Here is an 18,286-nt window from a genome sequence, read left to right on the forward strand (position 1 = left end):
TGTTCATTGCCGTCAATTTCTTGGGATAAAACAGCTCCGATTCCCTCGTTGCTCGCATCAGTGTCCAGGATGAAGGATTTTTCAGGCTGAGGATAGGCGAGGATAGGCGTTGATGTTAAAGCCTCCTTCAGTCGTAGAAATGCATCTTCGCATTCTGTGGACCATTCAAACTTTTGCTTGCTCTCCGTCAGCTTATGCAAAGGTCGTGCAATGTTGGAAAAACCCTTCACAAACTTCCTGTAGTACGTGCAGAGCCCCAGGAAACTTCGCAACTGATGGATGTTTTCGGGACGACTCCAACTCCTGACCGCAGATACCTTCTCTGGATCGGTTTGTACACCCTCAGAAGAGATGATGTGACCAAGGTAGTTCACTTCCCGGCGGAACAAATTACATTTGGACGGGCTTAACTTCAGATTGGCTTCCTTAAGCTTTTGCAGCACCTTCCTAAGATTTGCCAGATGTTCTTCGAAGCTACGTCCCACGATGATGATATCGTCTGAGTAGACCAGACAGGATTCGTAAGAGAGTCCTCTTAACACTGTCTCCATAAGACGCTCGAACGTAGCTGGTGCATTGCAGAGGCCGAAGGGCATCACTTTAAACTGCCATAAGCCTTGTCCAGTTGTAAACGCTGTCTTCTCTCGGTCCTCAGGGTGTATCTCAACCTGCCAGTAGCCGCTCTTCAAGTCCAAGGTCGAAAACCACTTGTGTCCGGAAAGAGTGTCCAAGGTGTCGTCTATCCGTGGAAGAGGGTATCTGTCTTTCTTGGTGATTTCATTCAGCCTTCGGTAATCGACACAAAATCTGGTGGAGCCATCTTTCTTTCGGACTAAGACGATGGGAGAAGCCCAAGGACTGGATGAAGGTTCGATTACATCATTCTCCTTCATCTCTTTCAGGAGGGTCTCAACTTCTTCCTTCTTGGCGAATGGTAGTCGTCTTGGATGCTGTTTAATAGGGGGGTGTTCTCCAGTGTAAATCCTATGCTGCGTTAAATTCGTACGGCCAACATCCTCCGATGCTGATGAAAACAGATGCTTGAAGTCATCCACCAATTGTTCCGCAGCAGTTCGTTGGTCTTTCGATAATGGCGCACTCCCAACTAACTTCGATGTCAAGGACTCAGAAGACACAGTCTCGGGGGAATTGATTCTTCTAATGATGCTGTTTACTGGAATACAGGTTGCTAACACTTCACCTTTCCGGACATTCCTTGGCCTTTCACTTACGTTGGCGACTCTCACAGGAATTACATCCTTAGAAAGGTCCACAAGCGTAGATGCCACCAGCACTCCTTTTAGGTTATTGCTTAGGTTAGGGTATTCAATGAGTCCAAATCGAAAACTATTGCTTTCTTCAATGGAGCCAGGTATTAATGATTCTGACCTTGAGGGAATCGATAAATCTGTTTGGGCTATTATTTGATGAGCGGATTTTACATCATTTTCAGCGTTGAAGATGGCTATGTCTTCTCTCATCGAGTGCAGTTCATTAGTCTTGAAGTCGAGGTTGAAGTCATACTTCTTTAAAAAGTCCAATCTGAGAATGAAGGGGTCTGTGATAGCAGCAACGAATGCCGTATGATGGTAAGTGGCATTTCCAAACACAATTTCTAAGTTCACTTTACCTTTAATCTCGATCTTGTCACCCGTCACAGTTTGGAGGGTAACGCAGGGCGGCGTCCATAGAATGTTGAGTCCAAATTGACGAGCCACATCTGTTCTAATGATTGTAACATTGGCTCCAGTGTCAATAATCAGTTCGCAGGGAAACCCGTTTACATATGCGTAAACAAACAGTCCATTACTGCCGCCACTCGTCGATGAAATCTGGAAAACTTTAAGATGGGGCTCATTCCAATTTGGCGACCTCCGCCCCGCGAGATTGCCATGGCTTAGTTTTCCTGGACCTGAGAGGGAGAGGCGCTCTTCCCTCCGGTTTCTTGGCGAGCTTCACAGTTTCTTCGTAAGTGACCCTCGCCGCCACATTTACAGCACTTAAGTGATTGTCTATTTTGGTCCTTGGGAGCCGAAATCCTTTTGAGGGTTCCCGCAATTTCTTTTATTTGCTTTTCCAGTTCAGCAAAGCGTGACGAAACCGGATCAAGCTCATCAGTTTTCACGCCGCGGATTGAATGGCGATCCTTGCGGGTTGCTTGCTGGGCGGCCTCCAACTTCATCGCATACATGACAACAGCAGAATTCAGGTCTTTGACATCCGCCATCCGTAGAGCTTTCTGGATTTCCGGATCTCGAACCCCGTCGATGTAGTAGTTGAGTGCCAGGTTGTCTCGAACATCCGCAGGACAGTCGCAAAAAGCAAGATGAGACAATCTCTCGACGTCCGCCGCTAGCTCTTGCAGGGTTTCCCCGGTTTTCTGGAAACGGGACTTCAACTGGAGTCGGCTGAAATCCTTCTGGCACTTCTCACCGAAGCGAAGCTCCAACGCAGATGTGAGGGCGGCGAAATCCAGGCGCTGGCTGTCCGGAAATGTCTGGAGAATGTCCGCTGCGTCACCTCTCAGGGATGCTGCAAGATGACAGGCCTTGGTAGCAGAGTCCCATCCGTTCGCTTCCGCCACTATCATGAATTGAGTTTTGTAAACCTGCCACGAAGTTTTCCCATCAAATGTGGCAAGTTTAATGGACGGTCGAGCAACCGATGTTGGAGCGCCAAATTGTACAGAGCTGCTTTCCGCGGTTGCCAATCTCCTTTCCACGTCCTTAAAGATCTCTTCTTTAAGTTGATGAAATCTTCTATCTTCTTGGTCTTGATTTGCCAACATACTTGCAGTCAGATCACTTTTTAATTGTTCTTGATTAGCCGCCATATCATTTTTTAATTGTTCTTGATTAGCCGCCATATCATTTTTTAATTGTTCTTGATTAGTCGCCATATCATTTTTTAATTGTTCTTGATTAGCCGCCATATCATTTTTAACAGAGTTGATTGCATCAAGAAGTTGTTTTAATTGTTCATCCATTGCGCGAGTAATCACCATAAAATTAAAGTCCAAATTCAAAAAGTTTTTATGAAAAAATGTCCAAAGTCACACCTACTCCAAGAAAGTCCTAAAGTAGCCCCACGTTGGGCGCCAAATTGTAACGGATTCGGTGAGACTTCCAACTTTCTTGAAAAGATGACACAGTTCTTGATAAAAACACAGGAAATTTATTTACACTATGTACAGGAAATATCGTCAACAACTGCTAAATTATTCATCAGCAATTAAGCAATTATCACACAACACCGTAAACTCAACGTTTACACACGTATTTACATCCAAATACGAAAACAACACAGCGAAATGCCTCGCAATAAACAGAGCTAATACACTCTCAGAACAAATTCTCAATCGAAACTAACTCTTTATCACGCAGGACGCTTTTATAAACATCGAAGAATTTTCCACAACATTCTTACCTCTTCTCGAAATGCGTAGACCGTTATCAAATTTTATCAATGAAAAGAAAAGAAAATAGGGGATCGTATACTTTAGCCGAATGAAAAGGGGTTGTATATTCATTACGGGAAACTATTTACAGGTTCCGTTACTACAATAATTACTATTTACAGGATTTGTAACAATACTTTCTTCTATATATTAAATATAGAAGAAAGTAACAAGCGACTGGGGTCCTGTCACAACTCGTGATTACGAAAAACATTATTTGAATTCAAAATTTCAGAATTCTAATTAATTTTAATTTTCTCTCTCTCTCCTTTTTTTTCTTTTTGAAAAAAATATTCTATCATTGAAAAGTGCATTCTCGATTCGATTCGTGGAGCAATTTCAGAACAAATTTAGTATCTGGTTCACTTTTTCCATTCTTTCTTTCTTTTTACTTTCTTCTATATCTAATACATAGAAGAAAGTATTGGATTCGTGCAAATTTTCGAATTTCGAAGGATTCGAACGTTTTGAGGTGTATTGAGTCCATTTCGACTATTTTTGGAAAATGTCTGTCTGTCTGTGTGTGTGTATGTATGTGTGTGTGTCACGTCTGTGTGTGACCAGTTTTTTGTGGCCGCTCTACAGCAAAAACTAACGCATGAAATCGAACGAAATTTGGTACACATATGTGCCCTTATGTGAACTTGTGCCCATTGGTTTTTGGTGCGAATTCGTCCAAAGGAGGTGGAGCAATTTGACGTTTTTTGAGTTATGCATGCCTGCAATTCCTCAGGAAGTAACTGGCGGAATCAAACAAAATTTGATCCATATGTTGCCATTAACAGGAACAGGTGCTGATTCAATTTTGGTGTCAATAACTCAAACGGGGGTTGAGCTATAGAACGTTTTTTGTCGTCAATTGTGACTGCTGTATCTCAAGAAATAATGAACGGAATGAAAGAAAATTTTATCGGCAAGTAGCCCTTAGTGGGCATAAGAGCTGATTTTATTTTGGTGTCAACAGCTAAAAAGGGGGGTAGCGCAATCGCCCGTTCTTTTTTTCCATTGTGAGTGCCCTATCTCAAGAAGTAATGCTACGTTCTGGTTGAAATTTGGAATATATGTAAATCCATATGTAAACAGGCTTTGGTTCAATTTTGACGCCAATCGCTCCAAGAGGTGTTGATTTTTTTTTTTTTTTGAATAAAAATAGCTTTATTAATGCAACAATAAGAAAGATAAATCGTAATAGATTGTCGTCTGCGTATTTCTCGTGATTTTAATTGAATGGAAATGATCAGAAATATTATCTCAATGATTTAAAATTTTTAACTGTTGCCATCTTATGTTTGTTAACAAATAAAATATTTGTAATTAATTCAAGCAAGGCTTTTAAAATAACTTTCAATTTTCGTTCTTTGCTTTGCTTTTGCAATAATTCAGACATTGGGACGGTCGTCAAGTTTTTGCATGTGTAATTTTGTTTTTGTTGGGAATATTGCTTCCTCATCAATCATGGGGAGGGATCAGAAAAAAAAAGAAAATTAGAGAAGTAAGTTTAGTGATGGCCACAACATTCTAGTTTTTTCCTGCGAGGATTGCGTAACATAAATGGCGATTCTCTCCTCTCATAAGCTCTTCGCTCTACCAAGCTCGTAAGAGATGCTCGTGCTGCCATCTACTGAAAACGTTTGTAAGCTATCAAATGTTTGGTACATTTAATGCATGTGTGAGATTTTATGAAACGCAGAATTTTATTCTTTCTGCGTGTCTCAAAATTGAGGAAACACAGCCAAAACCCCTCTTTAATCTAGTAAAAATGTTGGGGTTTTTTTTTAATGTCCTGTAAGGACTACTTGGCGAAGTAAGATGCCAGATGCAAAATATTAACAACACTACAAATGCTTGTACTTAATCCTTTTTTCAGGGGTGCCCCCCAAAGGGGGGGGGGGGGGGCATGGCGCAGGCTGCGCAACTAAAATGTTTAGAGGGTTGCTTTCATGGGTATATTTGGGGGGGGGGAAACGCGTCCTTGCTCTTGGGGGGCGGGCACCCCTGCAGATTCAATGAAAATAATTTGTCATTTACCATCTATGCGTAAATTTAGCACTACCTATGCATAAATGACTATATTATTACATTATAGATTCTACTTTCCCTTAAGGAATGGCGAAAGGGTTCATGACTGAAAAGAGTCGTTTAAAAAGGCTTTAAAAAGTTGTTGGAATGGTATTGCGTATTCTCTTTGTCTATTACTTCCCTCAGCTAAGTGTTTCTCAAATTTTTGACACCTGTGAATTTCTTCTAGATTCTATAACTTTCGTTACGTACCCCTAATTTTAAAAAATGCAAAAGAATTACTGAAAACTCCTAAGAACAATAAATACGAGTATATACATCTGCATTATCTATTTTTGGAACATGAGCAAAATAATGGTTCAGAAAAACTAAAAATTATTTTTCCACTAATATTTTCATAAAATGAATTGACTTCCTCTGATATTTTTGTCTCTTGAAAAAAATTTTTTCCCCAAATAGCCATATTTTCTTATAAAATTCCCCAACTTTTTTTTTCTTCCAATTTTCGCTTTTCTTTTTTTTTTTTTTTTTGTCGTTATCTTTATCTTTTTTTATCTTTACTAACTAATAATAAAGCGGAAAGTCTCTCTGTCTGGATGTCTGTAGGATGTCTGTGACGCGCATAGCGTCAAGACCGTTCGGCCAATTTTCATGAAATTTGGCAAAGTTAGTTTGTAGTATGGGGGTGTGCACCTCGAAGCGATTTTTTGAAAATTCGATTTTGTTCTTTTTCTGTTTCAATTTTAAGAACATTTTCCGGAGCAAAATTATCATAAGATGAACGAGTAAATTACGAAATTATCATGAAGTGGAATGGTAGAGCGAATGAACATAGCCAATTGGCGAGAAATTCGTTATCCATTATTTGTAAAGATACAGGCGAATCTTTTAATTTTCAACTACGGGCAAAGCCGTGCGGGTGCCACAAGTAATATAATAAACTATCTGTTTTGGACGGTCTACCATGAAAATAAAAATTGTGTCAAGTGACTTATGCTCAACAATCAGGCTTAAATAAAAGAAAAAAAAACATCATGCAAAATTTCCCTTCCAAGTGGATGACACAGTATTAAAATACTTTTAAGAAATTAAAATAGAAAAGATGGATTTAAAAAGTGTAACCATGGAAACATAAAATAAAATAAGTTTAAGAAATTAAAACGTGAAAGATACAATGGATTCAAAAAGCGTAACATGGAAACGCGGAAATTAAATGGTTAACAACTTGAATGAAAATGGGATTTTTCGAACTGATTTAAAAAGTCTTATAACTTTTTTTTCCTTTGAAGTTAGAAGCTTACTTTTTCGACCTAAGATCGAGTTAGATCTGGAGTAAAAAATGTCGCTTTTTCGAGTGGTGTCAAAAAGAAAACTGTAGGACAATTCCTTCACTTTTTATTGATTTATTTAATGAAGAAAGTAGTGCCTAAATTTCAGCTAACCCTAAAAAAATTCGAGCTAAAAACGCAAATACTCCCGCCGTAATAAAGTTAGAGCATTGGAACGAATTGCGTAGATCGCGGAAAATTCAACCCTTTCTAACGATATGTAATATTAATATGTGCAAGTAATTTTTCACCCCCGTATTCGAGACTTTATGTTAAAATTGGGCCTAAATTGGAATCAAGAAAGAACTAAATGTCGATTTTTTTTCGAAATGGTCTGCAAAATTTTCCGGGGCTAAAAATTTCAGCAAAATCGGCCGGGTAGTTCTCGAGTTTTGCGCCTTTAAACAAACAGACGCTTTCATTTTATACTATGTAGAGATAATAGTTTGTACATCATCGCTAGTTATAACAAATGAGAAGGGATAAATTGTTTATTTTGAAACATCCGAAGGTCATGGTTTGGCTCCATGGTTGTTAATTTTAACCTGAAATGTAGTTTACTCATACAAAAGCTAGTTATTTATTTATTTTTATTTATTTATTCATTTACTCAATTTACATATTTGATTGATACAAATGCTGAAAGTGTAATTTTGCATACTTACTAATAATAAAGCTGAAAGTCTCTCTGTCCGGAGGATGTCTGGATGTCTGTAGGATGTCTGGATGTCTGTGACGCGCATAGCGCCTAGACCGTTCGGCCGATTTTCATGAAATTTGGCACAAAGTTAGTATGTAGCATGGGGGTGTGCACCTCGAAGCGAGTTTTCGAAAATTCGATTTTGTTCTTTTTCTATTCCAATTTTAAGCCCATTTTTCACAGAAATTTAATAAAAAGGGAAAGAATCTTTATCTTTATCTTCTTTATCTTCTTCTTCCTTACTAATAATAAAGCTGAAAGTCTCTCTGTCCGGAGGATGTCTGGATGTCTGTAGGATGTCTGTGACGCGCATAGTGCCTAAACCGTTCGGCCGATTTTCATGAAATTTGGCACAAAGTTAGTATGTAGCATAAGGGTGTGCACCTCGAAGCGATTTTTCGAAAATTCGATGTGGTTCTTTTTCTATTCCAATTTTAAGAAAAAAAAATATAAGATGGGCGAGTAAATTACGAAATTATTATAACGTGGAACCGTAAGATGGGTACCAGCCTACTGGCGGGAAAATTCACCATACATTATTTGTAAATATACAGGCGAACCAAAAGACCTTTTGATTTTTCTATTACGGGCAAAGCCGTGCGGGTGCCACTAGTAGATAATAAGTTGGAAAAGACAAGATCTACTTTTAGGATTTTCTTCGTTAAAACTGGGATCGCTCTTTAAATTTCCTGAGGTTGTGCCTTCAATGTTTGTATTTGTAACTTTTCATTCTTATGAATAAAGATCTTTATTATTATTATTTATTACTAATAGTAAAGCTGAAAGTCTCTCTGTCTGGAGGATGTCTGGATGTCTGTGACGCGCATAGCGCCTAGACTGTTCGGCCGATTTTCATGAAAGTTGGCACAGAATTAGTTTGTAGCATGGGGGTGTGCACCTCGAAGCGAATTTTCGAAAATTCGATTTTGTTCTTTTTCTATTCCAATTTTAAGAACATTTACCCGAGCAAAATTATCATAAGATGGACGAGTAAATTACCAAGTTATCATAACGTGGATCCGTAACATGGGCAAGTCAATTGGCGAGAAATACCATACATTTTTTGTAAATATACAGGCGAACCAAAAGGTCTTTTTATTTTCTACTACGAGCAAAGCCGTGCGGGTACCACTAGTAAATAATAAAAATCAATAACCTCTGTGAGCAAGAGGGAAATACTTATATAAGAAAATAAAGAGATTCCTTTGTTTTGGTTTTAGGGTCCTGCGTGCATCACATATCTTCTACAGATGGGGTAGTGTCGAGTCCCAATTATCCGGACAACTACCCGAGCAGAAAGGAGTGTACCTGGAGATTCGACGCCACTCCCGGACACAGGATAAAGTTGGTAAATAAAATTAACTTTAAAATAAATATTGATAAATTTAAAATAAAGTTTAACTTCCAAAAATTTCCCACGCTGTTATTCAGAATCACTAGTCGCTCAAGGTTTTTTTTATAGCTTACGCCTGAAATTACTCATGGCTTACTTTCTGACAATCATAGCTTATTTCTCTAGTTGCTCATAAACTGCTTTCCAAATAACTACTAAATTTCTCACCGGGTTTCTCACCGATCACTCTCCGATTTACTCATGAATCACTCTTTGAGTAGCTCATGGATCACTCTTCGCGTTACTCATAGATCACTCTTCGAGTTACTCATGGATCCAAGGACGGATCCAGAAATTTTTCAAGGGAGCGGTGATTCATCTTTATTACTTATTTTTACTATGTATACTGATTTTAAAATATTGATTACAAAGGTTTTGGACTTTAATTCCGAAACAGTTCCGAGATTTGGTCATTAACCAAAACCCCCCTTCTCCCATTAACAATGAAACTCGTCTAAATTTGAGTTTTTTGGACTTCATTTTCGAAAAATTAGCGGGGGAGAGTCCCTCAAGGGATGGGCCATCGCCCCTCCCTTGTATCCGTCCCTGTATGGATTGCTCGTGAAGTTACTCGTGGTTTCTCCAAGTTAAATTCAGTTTACTCTCCGAGATCTTCTTGGAATACTCTCCAAGTTAGTCATGGCTTCTACTCAAGGCTTATTTTCAAGCTACTGCTCACTCTGAGAGACTAATTTTTTATAATCAAAGTAACAATGAAAGAATGAAAATCTTTTGCTCTCTTTCTTACGACCAGGTGTTCGACTCCTTCGAGTTGGAGCCCCACCAGGAATGCGCCTACGACCACGTGGCCCTGTACGACGGCGACTCGGCGGAGTCGCCCCTGCTGGGGCGCTTCTGTGGCAGCAAGGTGCCCCATCCGATCCTCTCGACGGCGCACACCATGCTGATGGCTTTCCGATCCGATCCCTCCGTGCAGAGGAACGGATTCAGAGCCACACACACCACAGGTAGAACAATCTGCTGTGTCCGCCTTCTTCTTGCATGCAGTTTTTGTAATGTTTTTAGTACATATTTAATGTCTTTGTCAAAATTTCCTTAAAAACACGTAAATGATTAAGTAGGAATAAAAATAATAATTTCTCAGAACCTCAGAGTAGGAATTAAAATGGAGGGAGCAAGTCCAATCATTGGCTTAGCAAAAGCTGACCCAAGGACCCCAAGTCACGTAACTCAACAGCGACGAATGGTTGGCATGTTTTGCGTGAAACAAGCGAAGGAAACCTGATTTCTTCCAATGCTTTGCTTTAAAATCTACCACGTGACTTGGGGTTTAGGTTTCATGAATGAAAGTCTACACTCCCTCCATTTTAGCTCTTCTCAATGATCGGAACAAACTGACTGTTCACTTAAATAATTAAAATTTGAACCAAATGGAAATATCCGCGTATTTTGATTCCATGTATAAAAATTTTCCCAAAAACTCTGATCCAATTGTTCTTAACAGAACTTTCATTGCTAAAAATTTGGTTGTTTTACCATTCTCTCCTTATATTTTTTCTTTTCATTCTTTTCTTGGTAATCAGGCTGCTTAGATTTTAGAGCGTTTACAAGTCCATGTGGTGTTTCTGATCGTGCTAATAAAATTTTCTTATCTTCTCTTAAAAACCCTATTCATCTTCGTAATTGAAGTAGTTTTATATATTTGCAATTGTGACCTTGCCAATATCGGACAAACAAAGCGTCCTTTGAATTTTCGCTTGGAAGGAGCATATAAATTTTGTGAATAAAACAACAATTAAAAAGTCTCGCATTGGTCAATACTCTTGGGATTGTATCACACTTTTGGTTTTAAATCCCATAAAATTATCCAAAATTGCATAATTTCATCAGAGCTTGATTTTTCGGATAGCGTAGTATACACTTCAGATAATGCAGCAGAAAACAAATTTAAAGACAGAATACTGAGAAAGTGAAGTGATGACAAAAGTGGAAGCTCTCAGGGCAAAAATGTTATACGGCATTTTTTTGCGAGCTATGAGAGAGCTCAAGAAAATTTCCAGAAAACGTAAACTTATAATACAATGCGATTCCAAATTTAAAAAATAAAAATGGCCAAACGTCTGTAATATGAATTATTTTAAGTGAGGAAAGATGTACGTCAGTACTTCGCTTAAGCATATTTGCATACGACTTTATTCCGAATGAAAAACCATTTGATAGTTTCTTACTGATTGATTTTGATTCGATTTAAAAATTGCAACGTGACAACGTAAAATTTTTGAATGTATTCAAGACCTATATTTTTTATATACGCTTAGTTATTGACGAAGGTCAGTTTCGCAAAACTCCGACGGGCGACCTTATAGAGATCTGACTGAATGATGTTTAAACACAGGTTTGACGAAAGGGTAATAACTGGTTGAATGAAACTGCATTACGCCATAGAAAGCGCAGCGAAAGATTCTGTTTTGATAAAAATAATTATTGAAATATACTTTCTTTAACTTTATACTCTCTATAGATTATATCTGTTTCGTTTAATATCGATATATATTGGCAGGCAATAATCAATCTTTAAATACACGATTTTTTAAAAACACTTTGAAATATGTCCTTTGGCTCTAAACTTCCGCTCAAATCATGAGAAAATGACTTTAAAAAATCATAGTTTAATTTAAATACTGTTTAGGGTGAACCAACCACTTGGCAACATTGGGCTTTAACTGAAAAAACAACAAATAGGGTAACGGCACCAGTAACAGACAAGGGTCCAGTAACAGTCATAAGTTTGGATTTAAATAATAAGAATTTTAGGCGGATAAAGCGGATGTTGCTGTGGCCCATGAATACGGTGAGGCCAACTAGTGTTTAGTCATAATGAATTTTATGAACCAGTTGGTATTTACAAGGCAGTGGTGGAAGGTGATGAACAGCCATCACGAGGTCTGGCGATGTTTCTTGTTCACTTGAATTTAATAAGGTTTTATATCTAAAAATAAAGTTCTGTCCATTACTTATCCGTTCCTCATCCTATCTGTTACTGGGTATCATCAGAATTGTCGGTGTCTGTTACTGGGGTTCGGATCTCTTTTCGGAATTCAGCAATTTAAAACTAATTCAGAGGATCCAGAAGCAGCCAAACGTTAGATGAGATCTAGTTGCATGAGAAAAAAATAGTTCAAAAAGTCTAAATACATTAAAAGGCTAAGAAAATTGAGTTAATCTTAGAGCGATGCTTTAAGCATGTCTGTTACTGGTGCCGTTACCTTAATTTACCATCAAATATCCCAAAACATTGATAAAAACTGTAAAATTGCCTTACTACTTAAGTAGTAGTAAAACTTTATTCATCATAGAATCAAAGGTTGGCATTTTCAAGCGCGCTAAACTCAACAAAAAGGAAAACAAAGTCCTACATTTACGAATGCCGAAAAGATAAATTTGCATTTACAAATTTATAATTGATTTAATAGCATTTTCAGACAGTATTTTTTCAGTTATTGGCAACTGACTAAATTTGTTATGTTGCCAAATGGCAACGCGATGCATTTAAGGGTTAAAAAGTGATTCTATCAGAGTAAACGAATGAATGTTTAAATATAACCCCACATTACCAAAGAATGAAAGAAAAAGTGTCAAAATTTTTCAATTGATTGATTTTACTCTTTCCAGTATGCGGGGGCCGACTGAGCGCGGGGCCCGTGCCCACCGTGCTGTACTCTCACGCCAAGTACGGAGACCAGAACTACGGAGCCCGGGCCGACTGCAACTGGATCGTGACGGCGCCGCATTCGGGCAGGGTCCGCGTTCGATTCCGGGGCTTCGACCTGGAGCCCGAGCAGGACTGCGCCTACGACTTCGTGCAGGTGCTGGACGGGTTCGAAACCAGCCCCGCCCTCGGGAAGTTCTGCGGAAGCAAGGTGAGCAGAGTTTTTCTTCGCAAAAGATCTTTTTCAACGAGCTGCTCTAATAAATATTGTACAGAGCAGAGTTGCAACGTTTTGGCCATTTTTGATCACACTCGGGTAGAAAAAGTTCAAAAGCATTAGCCAAACCGATCTATATTTTGCTTAATATTTATCATACATTTATAATCAGGGGCGCCCTCTGATGGGAGGTCACAGGAAGTTACGGTGACTTTCTGTGACGCAGATGTTTTGCGGTGTTTTGATGATTTGGATATGTTTCGTCCAAAACATCTTCGAGAATATGGCGCAGAATTCAGCTGTGTTATGACGTGAATGGTGGTACACCACCCTGAACTTTTCCAAATTCAGATTTCGAAGGGGATAATCTTGCTCAATGAACCACCCTCCAGAGCAAGAAAGGCATACCTCACGGTTTAGTTTCTTTGGCTATGAGCATATATGTATATGCAAAATATGCCTGATTATCCGGACACAGATTAACTGACTGTCGAATTACCCGGATTGATCAGAGACATATTTGCCTGCCATCTTCTCTCTTTTTGTTAAATATAGGTTGTACAGCGTGCATTAGGTGCAATAATTCCTGTGAAGTCAACTTCTAAATAGTCCATTTGTACTATGCACTATTATAATTCCCAGGGCTAAGCTTGGAAAAAGGGCTTGCGAGAGTTACCTAAAAAATATATCCGTAACCCTTTTTTGAAGTTGTCCAATCATTCACGGATTTTTCGTTCAACGATCCAACTAAGTCCAGTTAATTGATGCTCCACACTGTATAATTTTGCAAACGTCGAGACCTTCTTCCTTTTAGCTTAGACCCTTTACTACGACACGAAAGTGGTAGCCGTTATTGGTGACCATAATCTACAACACCAAGGAAGGTTTATGACTAGTTTCAAAGCATCGATGTTTCGAAACATCATTGTTTTAAATTGCTGGTGTTCGCATCATTAGCCTGCTCTCGTGCTTAAAAACCTTCATACATGTATCGAATAACAGGTCCAAAATGTAATTTTTTTTTCTTTCTACTGGGACTGCATTATAGGCATAACCTTTAGCAGGCTTTGCACGATCCCCCTATAAAGTCCATTCTTTCATGTGGCGTCACTATCGGCGAATACTTGTATCAAGAAAATCTGGACGCCTTTCCCGCTAGATGGAGATACCTGGTCTCTCTTCGATGCGAAACTGCCCTAGGAATATGTATGTAATGTGCACCTATATTACTAAATTGCAACCCGTGTTACTAAAACGTAAATAGGTTTCATTAACGTTTTTCTGGTACGCATTTCTGGATCTGCTAACTTGAGCTGCGATTAACGAAGGATTAAATAATTTCACTTGTTAAAATAGGGGTGAGGAAAAGTTGATTTGCTTCACTAATGAAATACTGTGATTGTTATTTGTTTTTGTGCTATTTTCGAATTTTCGTCTCTGTCTCTCCATGTTAAACTCTCTGAAAGTCATGTGTCTTGTAATCAGAGCCACACTATAGCATTTGTATGCAGCTGCAGGAATTAAAATGTAGATGAGTCCGCTTCCTTTCTTATAATGATCCTTTCTTTTTTTTCAGATCCCTCCTGAACTGACGTCATCGGGCTTCCGGCTCCTGATTCGCTTCCAGTCTGACGACAGCATTTCCGGGAAGGGGTTCGCCCTGGATTACTCCGAAGTGTTCTGAAGAGAGGAAAACAGAACCACACACACACACAGCCGCCTAACTGCCATTTTCAAGTCTGGGCCCCGGTTGCGAGGGGGCCCCTACCCAACATTTCATGTAGTCATCATTTGTATGTAGTCCGGTGTGTCTAATAAATGTCTCGTCTGAGTTGGATCATCGACTTAGTCATGTCTCTGGACAAGATTTTTTTCTTCCTGAAGTTTTGTTTCTTCAGTAGATGTGATAACACAGGCCTACATTTTTTTCTTCGTGAAAAAGTGTTTCAGTTTTCATAAGTGCCCTATAGTAAATGGGGTGTGCTGATCACGAACCTGAGCTTAGTTTTTTTTCCAGCACGTCAGGTTTTCAAGAAAAGTGTGTTTGAAATTTTTCATAGAAACTACCAAAAATACTGAGAGAATATTTATTGAAACTAGAGGACCCGACAGACGTTGTTCTGTTCAAACTTTGTAAATTGGTAGTTTATTAAAAATTTTCAACTTTTCAAATGTTTGAACCGTTTTGTTCAAAAAAAATAAGTAAAAAGAAATGTTTTAAGCTGCTTGGTGTGAGAAAGCGTTTGCTTATTACAACTCATTTATCTAATGCCAACTGACCAGTTGTTTTATCAACTATTTTTTCTCCCGTACTTGATGGTTTGTTCCTTCAGCCATACACAAATGATAAAAAGCGTCTTCAGATATTAAGTATAAAAAACTAACTACCCATTTAGAACAAACGGGAAATCCCGCTGCAACATTCCCCATATGAAAAGGAATAAAACAATCGAAAGGATATCGTTTAAAAAATAATAAATGTAAAAATAGTTCCCTGAATAAGCAAAAATCACTACCCCCACTACTACGAAAAATAATCGTTTTGCGTGAACCTAGTGAAAGAAACCCGATATCTTCCAGTACCTTTACTTTAAAATATATCACTGGGCCTAAAGTCGTTGCTTTCAAGAAATGAAAGCTTCACTCTCTCTCTACGTTTTATCTATTCTCAGTTGACATTATCGCAACAAGAAATTTCATTACAGAAAGCAGAGCTGGCTTTCTTATTGTCCTTTGGCAACGGGTTACACATTTATTTCAGTTCTCGCTCAACAATAGGTTAAAATAAATATTAATCATTTGGGGGATACAACTATCCAATGTTTTAATTAATTAATTAAATAACAAAAACGTTTCCGATTCGATCCATTGCGCTTCAAAACCATGCTTGCCACAACTTAATTACACACAAAAAATTTGATCGAAATCGGTCCAGCCGTTTAAAAGCCTTATGGTGACAAACGTTCGCACAAAAGATTTTTATATATTAAGACTAGATTTAATTGGAAATTCCCACAAAATTCAGTTCTCATAAAAAAAAAATGCAGTTTTATCAACGTTAGACAATCGTTGTTTTTTTTTTTGTTTGTTTTTTTTTTATAAATAAAATCAGCTTTTTCGTTTCTTTTTCATCGGTTTTTTCGTTTGAACTTTCATCTGATGATTGCTGTTGGAAAAGGTGGAAGAATGAGAATTCTTGGTCTATGAGGTACAAGTTGTGTAGCAGACGTTAAATCAGGATACTGAATTGTATTTTTCTCATTGAAACCCTTGACATTGCAAGAGCAAAAATAACAGTCGTCTCCATGGTTTTTTGGCTCTCTATACGAGTATACCATCGAAATGCCAAAAGGTAAAGAGCTACCTGTAATTTTTGTCAATGTTCTCAGTAGCTAAGCACACTTTGTGTGGAGCCCAACGTTTGTCCTGATTACGAAGCTTTATACCGAAGTAAGCGTGATAAGCTTTCTTAATAAATACTGTTACGTTTCATTGAGCTTTGTTATCGTTAAATCACGACACACGTAACAAAATATATCAGGACTGTTTTTACACTTTCTTGATGACGTTATAACGCACTAAACACTCAGAAAACAAAACACAACTCGGTGCTACAAACAACTTACGCTATCTATTTCGTAAACAACTACTGATGCGAAATGGCATCAAGTTGTTTTTGACAGATACGAAAACGAAACATTGAAATGAAATAAACATATATTTTTAATTGGCGCATCAAGGCTTCGTCAGCGGTCACTAGAGATTGAGTATACCAAAAATTCAACTCTGGGGGTCTTCATGGGGCTGAGATACAGAGGGGTGAAGAACCCAACTTGTTCTGTGATGTAAACTGTCCTTAGTCGCGTGTTTATTTTCTTTCGTCTTCCTTGATGGTACCTGTAGATATTTGGCGACAATCTGCGACAGTTGGTAGTCGACATTTTGTTTTCTTGACGGCAGGACATTTTAAAGAAATAATTTCAATGTAATTCAGAAAATATCAAGAAGGTATTTTTTTGGTTTAGTACAAAATATCTCATAAGGTTTTTTAATTTTGTGAAAAATCTGGACGTGATAAGCTCAAACCAAATTCATATTCAGAATCAGCATACTCGCATTAGCACAGGACACTTGTCAAATTCAAAACACCAAAAACATGTAGGCCTGTGTAATCATTTCAATTTTCAACGGAAGCTACACACGGCAATGTACTAGGGTGTTTCAGAAATTAATCCTTTAACTTTGAAATGTAAGACTGAAACTGAGAGAGGATGGTGAAGCAAGTGGTACGCTGTGCAGACATGCTAGAATTTGATATGTATCGTTTTTCAGAAATAGTTTCAGATTGGACATCAAAGGGCGCTGAACAGTGGTTCAAGGGTGGAAAAAATAGCAATTTTAAACGTTCGACATAGAAAGTATTTCATGACATAATTACTTAGCCCAAGTTTGCAAAAATAAGCCAAGATTTTTGAACAATTCTGTTTTTACTTTTTTCGGACGTGTTCCTTATACTTCAATTTCAATCCATATGTTCAATAATAGGAACTTTAATAAAAGTCATTCCTGATTTATTTTTCACACTTATCCAGATGCATATTACACCGTAAATAAAATTAAAAATAATTCAAAATTTAAAATTATATGAAATAAAACATTAATTGCGAAAAAAATATAATAAGAAACATTGATGAGTTTATTTTTATCGGCGGTTTCCGGTGGGCTGAAATTTATTATATCCTTCTTGTAAATAACTAACATTTTAGATGCGACCACCTGCGACTGTTGTCGTGGCAGATGTTTTCGTTTGATTTTTCGCTATTGACAAACGCCAATAAAGTATACTAGAAAATAAAGTGAATATTTTTATCAAAGAGATTGGCCATCAAATCAAAGAAACAATGTTTTCGCCAATAAATAACCATGACCAAATTTTTGGAATTAAAAAAGAGAAAAACTCACATATGTCTAAATTTAAATTTTAAGGATAAAAGGGCTTAGGCTTTTTTTTTGTCTAAATTTAAATTTTTTGTTAAATTTTAAATTGTCTTTTTCTACATGTTGACGGGAAATTTTATGCAATTTTGTTTTTCTTTTATTTGAGCCTGATAGCGTCGGTTGATAAAATTTTTATTTTCGAGGTAGACTGCTACGCCGGGCAACTCATCTAGTATGAGACAAAATTCCTCAGGAACCCACTCGTTCAGATTTACCTGAACAATTAAAACCAATAAACCAAGCAGATGGTAGATGCTGGGGTTTCTGGCGGAGACGACCCGAACTAAAATGTTTGAAAGGGATAAAATTCTCAATTTGCCGAATGATATTTCAATTCCACCGAATTATAAAATATGGCATCATTAAGAAAACTTTAAAAATTAAAAAAAAAAGCGAAAGATTTGACTGTTGCACTTTGTCCCCAAATTCATCGAATTGTCAGCAAAATTTGGCTGGTCACAGTAATGTTCCGTTGCCTCCCATGGTCTCTGAGGGCAGGGGCGG

At 37.9% G+C, this 18,286-nt stretch overlaps 1 protein-coding gene across 1 annotated transcript in view; it reads left to right on the plus strand.

Annotated features, from left to right (window-relative positions):
* LOC129226283 (tolloid-like protein 1) overlaps positions 1 to 14,621 on the plus strand; it is an 81,094-nt gene extending 66,473 nt beyond the window's left edge. The window contains exons 10-13 of the mRNA XM_054860884.1: positions 8,725 to 8,852; positions 9,652 to 9,865; positions 12,531 to 12,778; positions 14,361 to 14,621. Coding sequence (XP_054716859.1) covers positions 8,725 to 8,852; positions 9,652 to 9,865; positions 12,531 to 12,778; positions 14,361 to 14,468 — 698 coding nt within the window. The 3' untranslated portion in view covers positions 14,469 to 14,621. The remainder of the gene's footprint in view (positions 1 to 8,724; positions 8,853 to 9,651; positions 9,866 to 12,530; positions 12,779 to 14,360) is intronic.
* Positions 14,622 to 18,286: the final 3,665 nt, after the last annotated feature.

Source organism: Uloborus diversus, chromosome 7 (assembly GCF_026930045.1).
Source record: "Uloborus diversus isolate 005 chromosome 7, Udiv.v.3.1, whole genome shotgun sequence".
NCBI lineage: Eukaryota > Metazoa > Arthropoda > Arachnida > Araneae > Uloboridae > Uloborus > Uloborus diversus.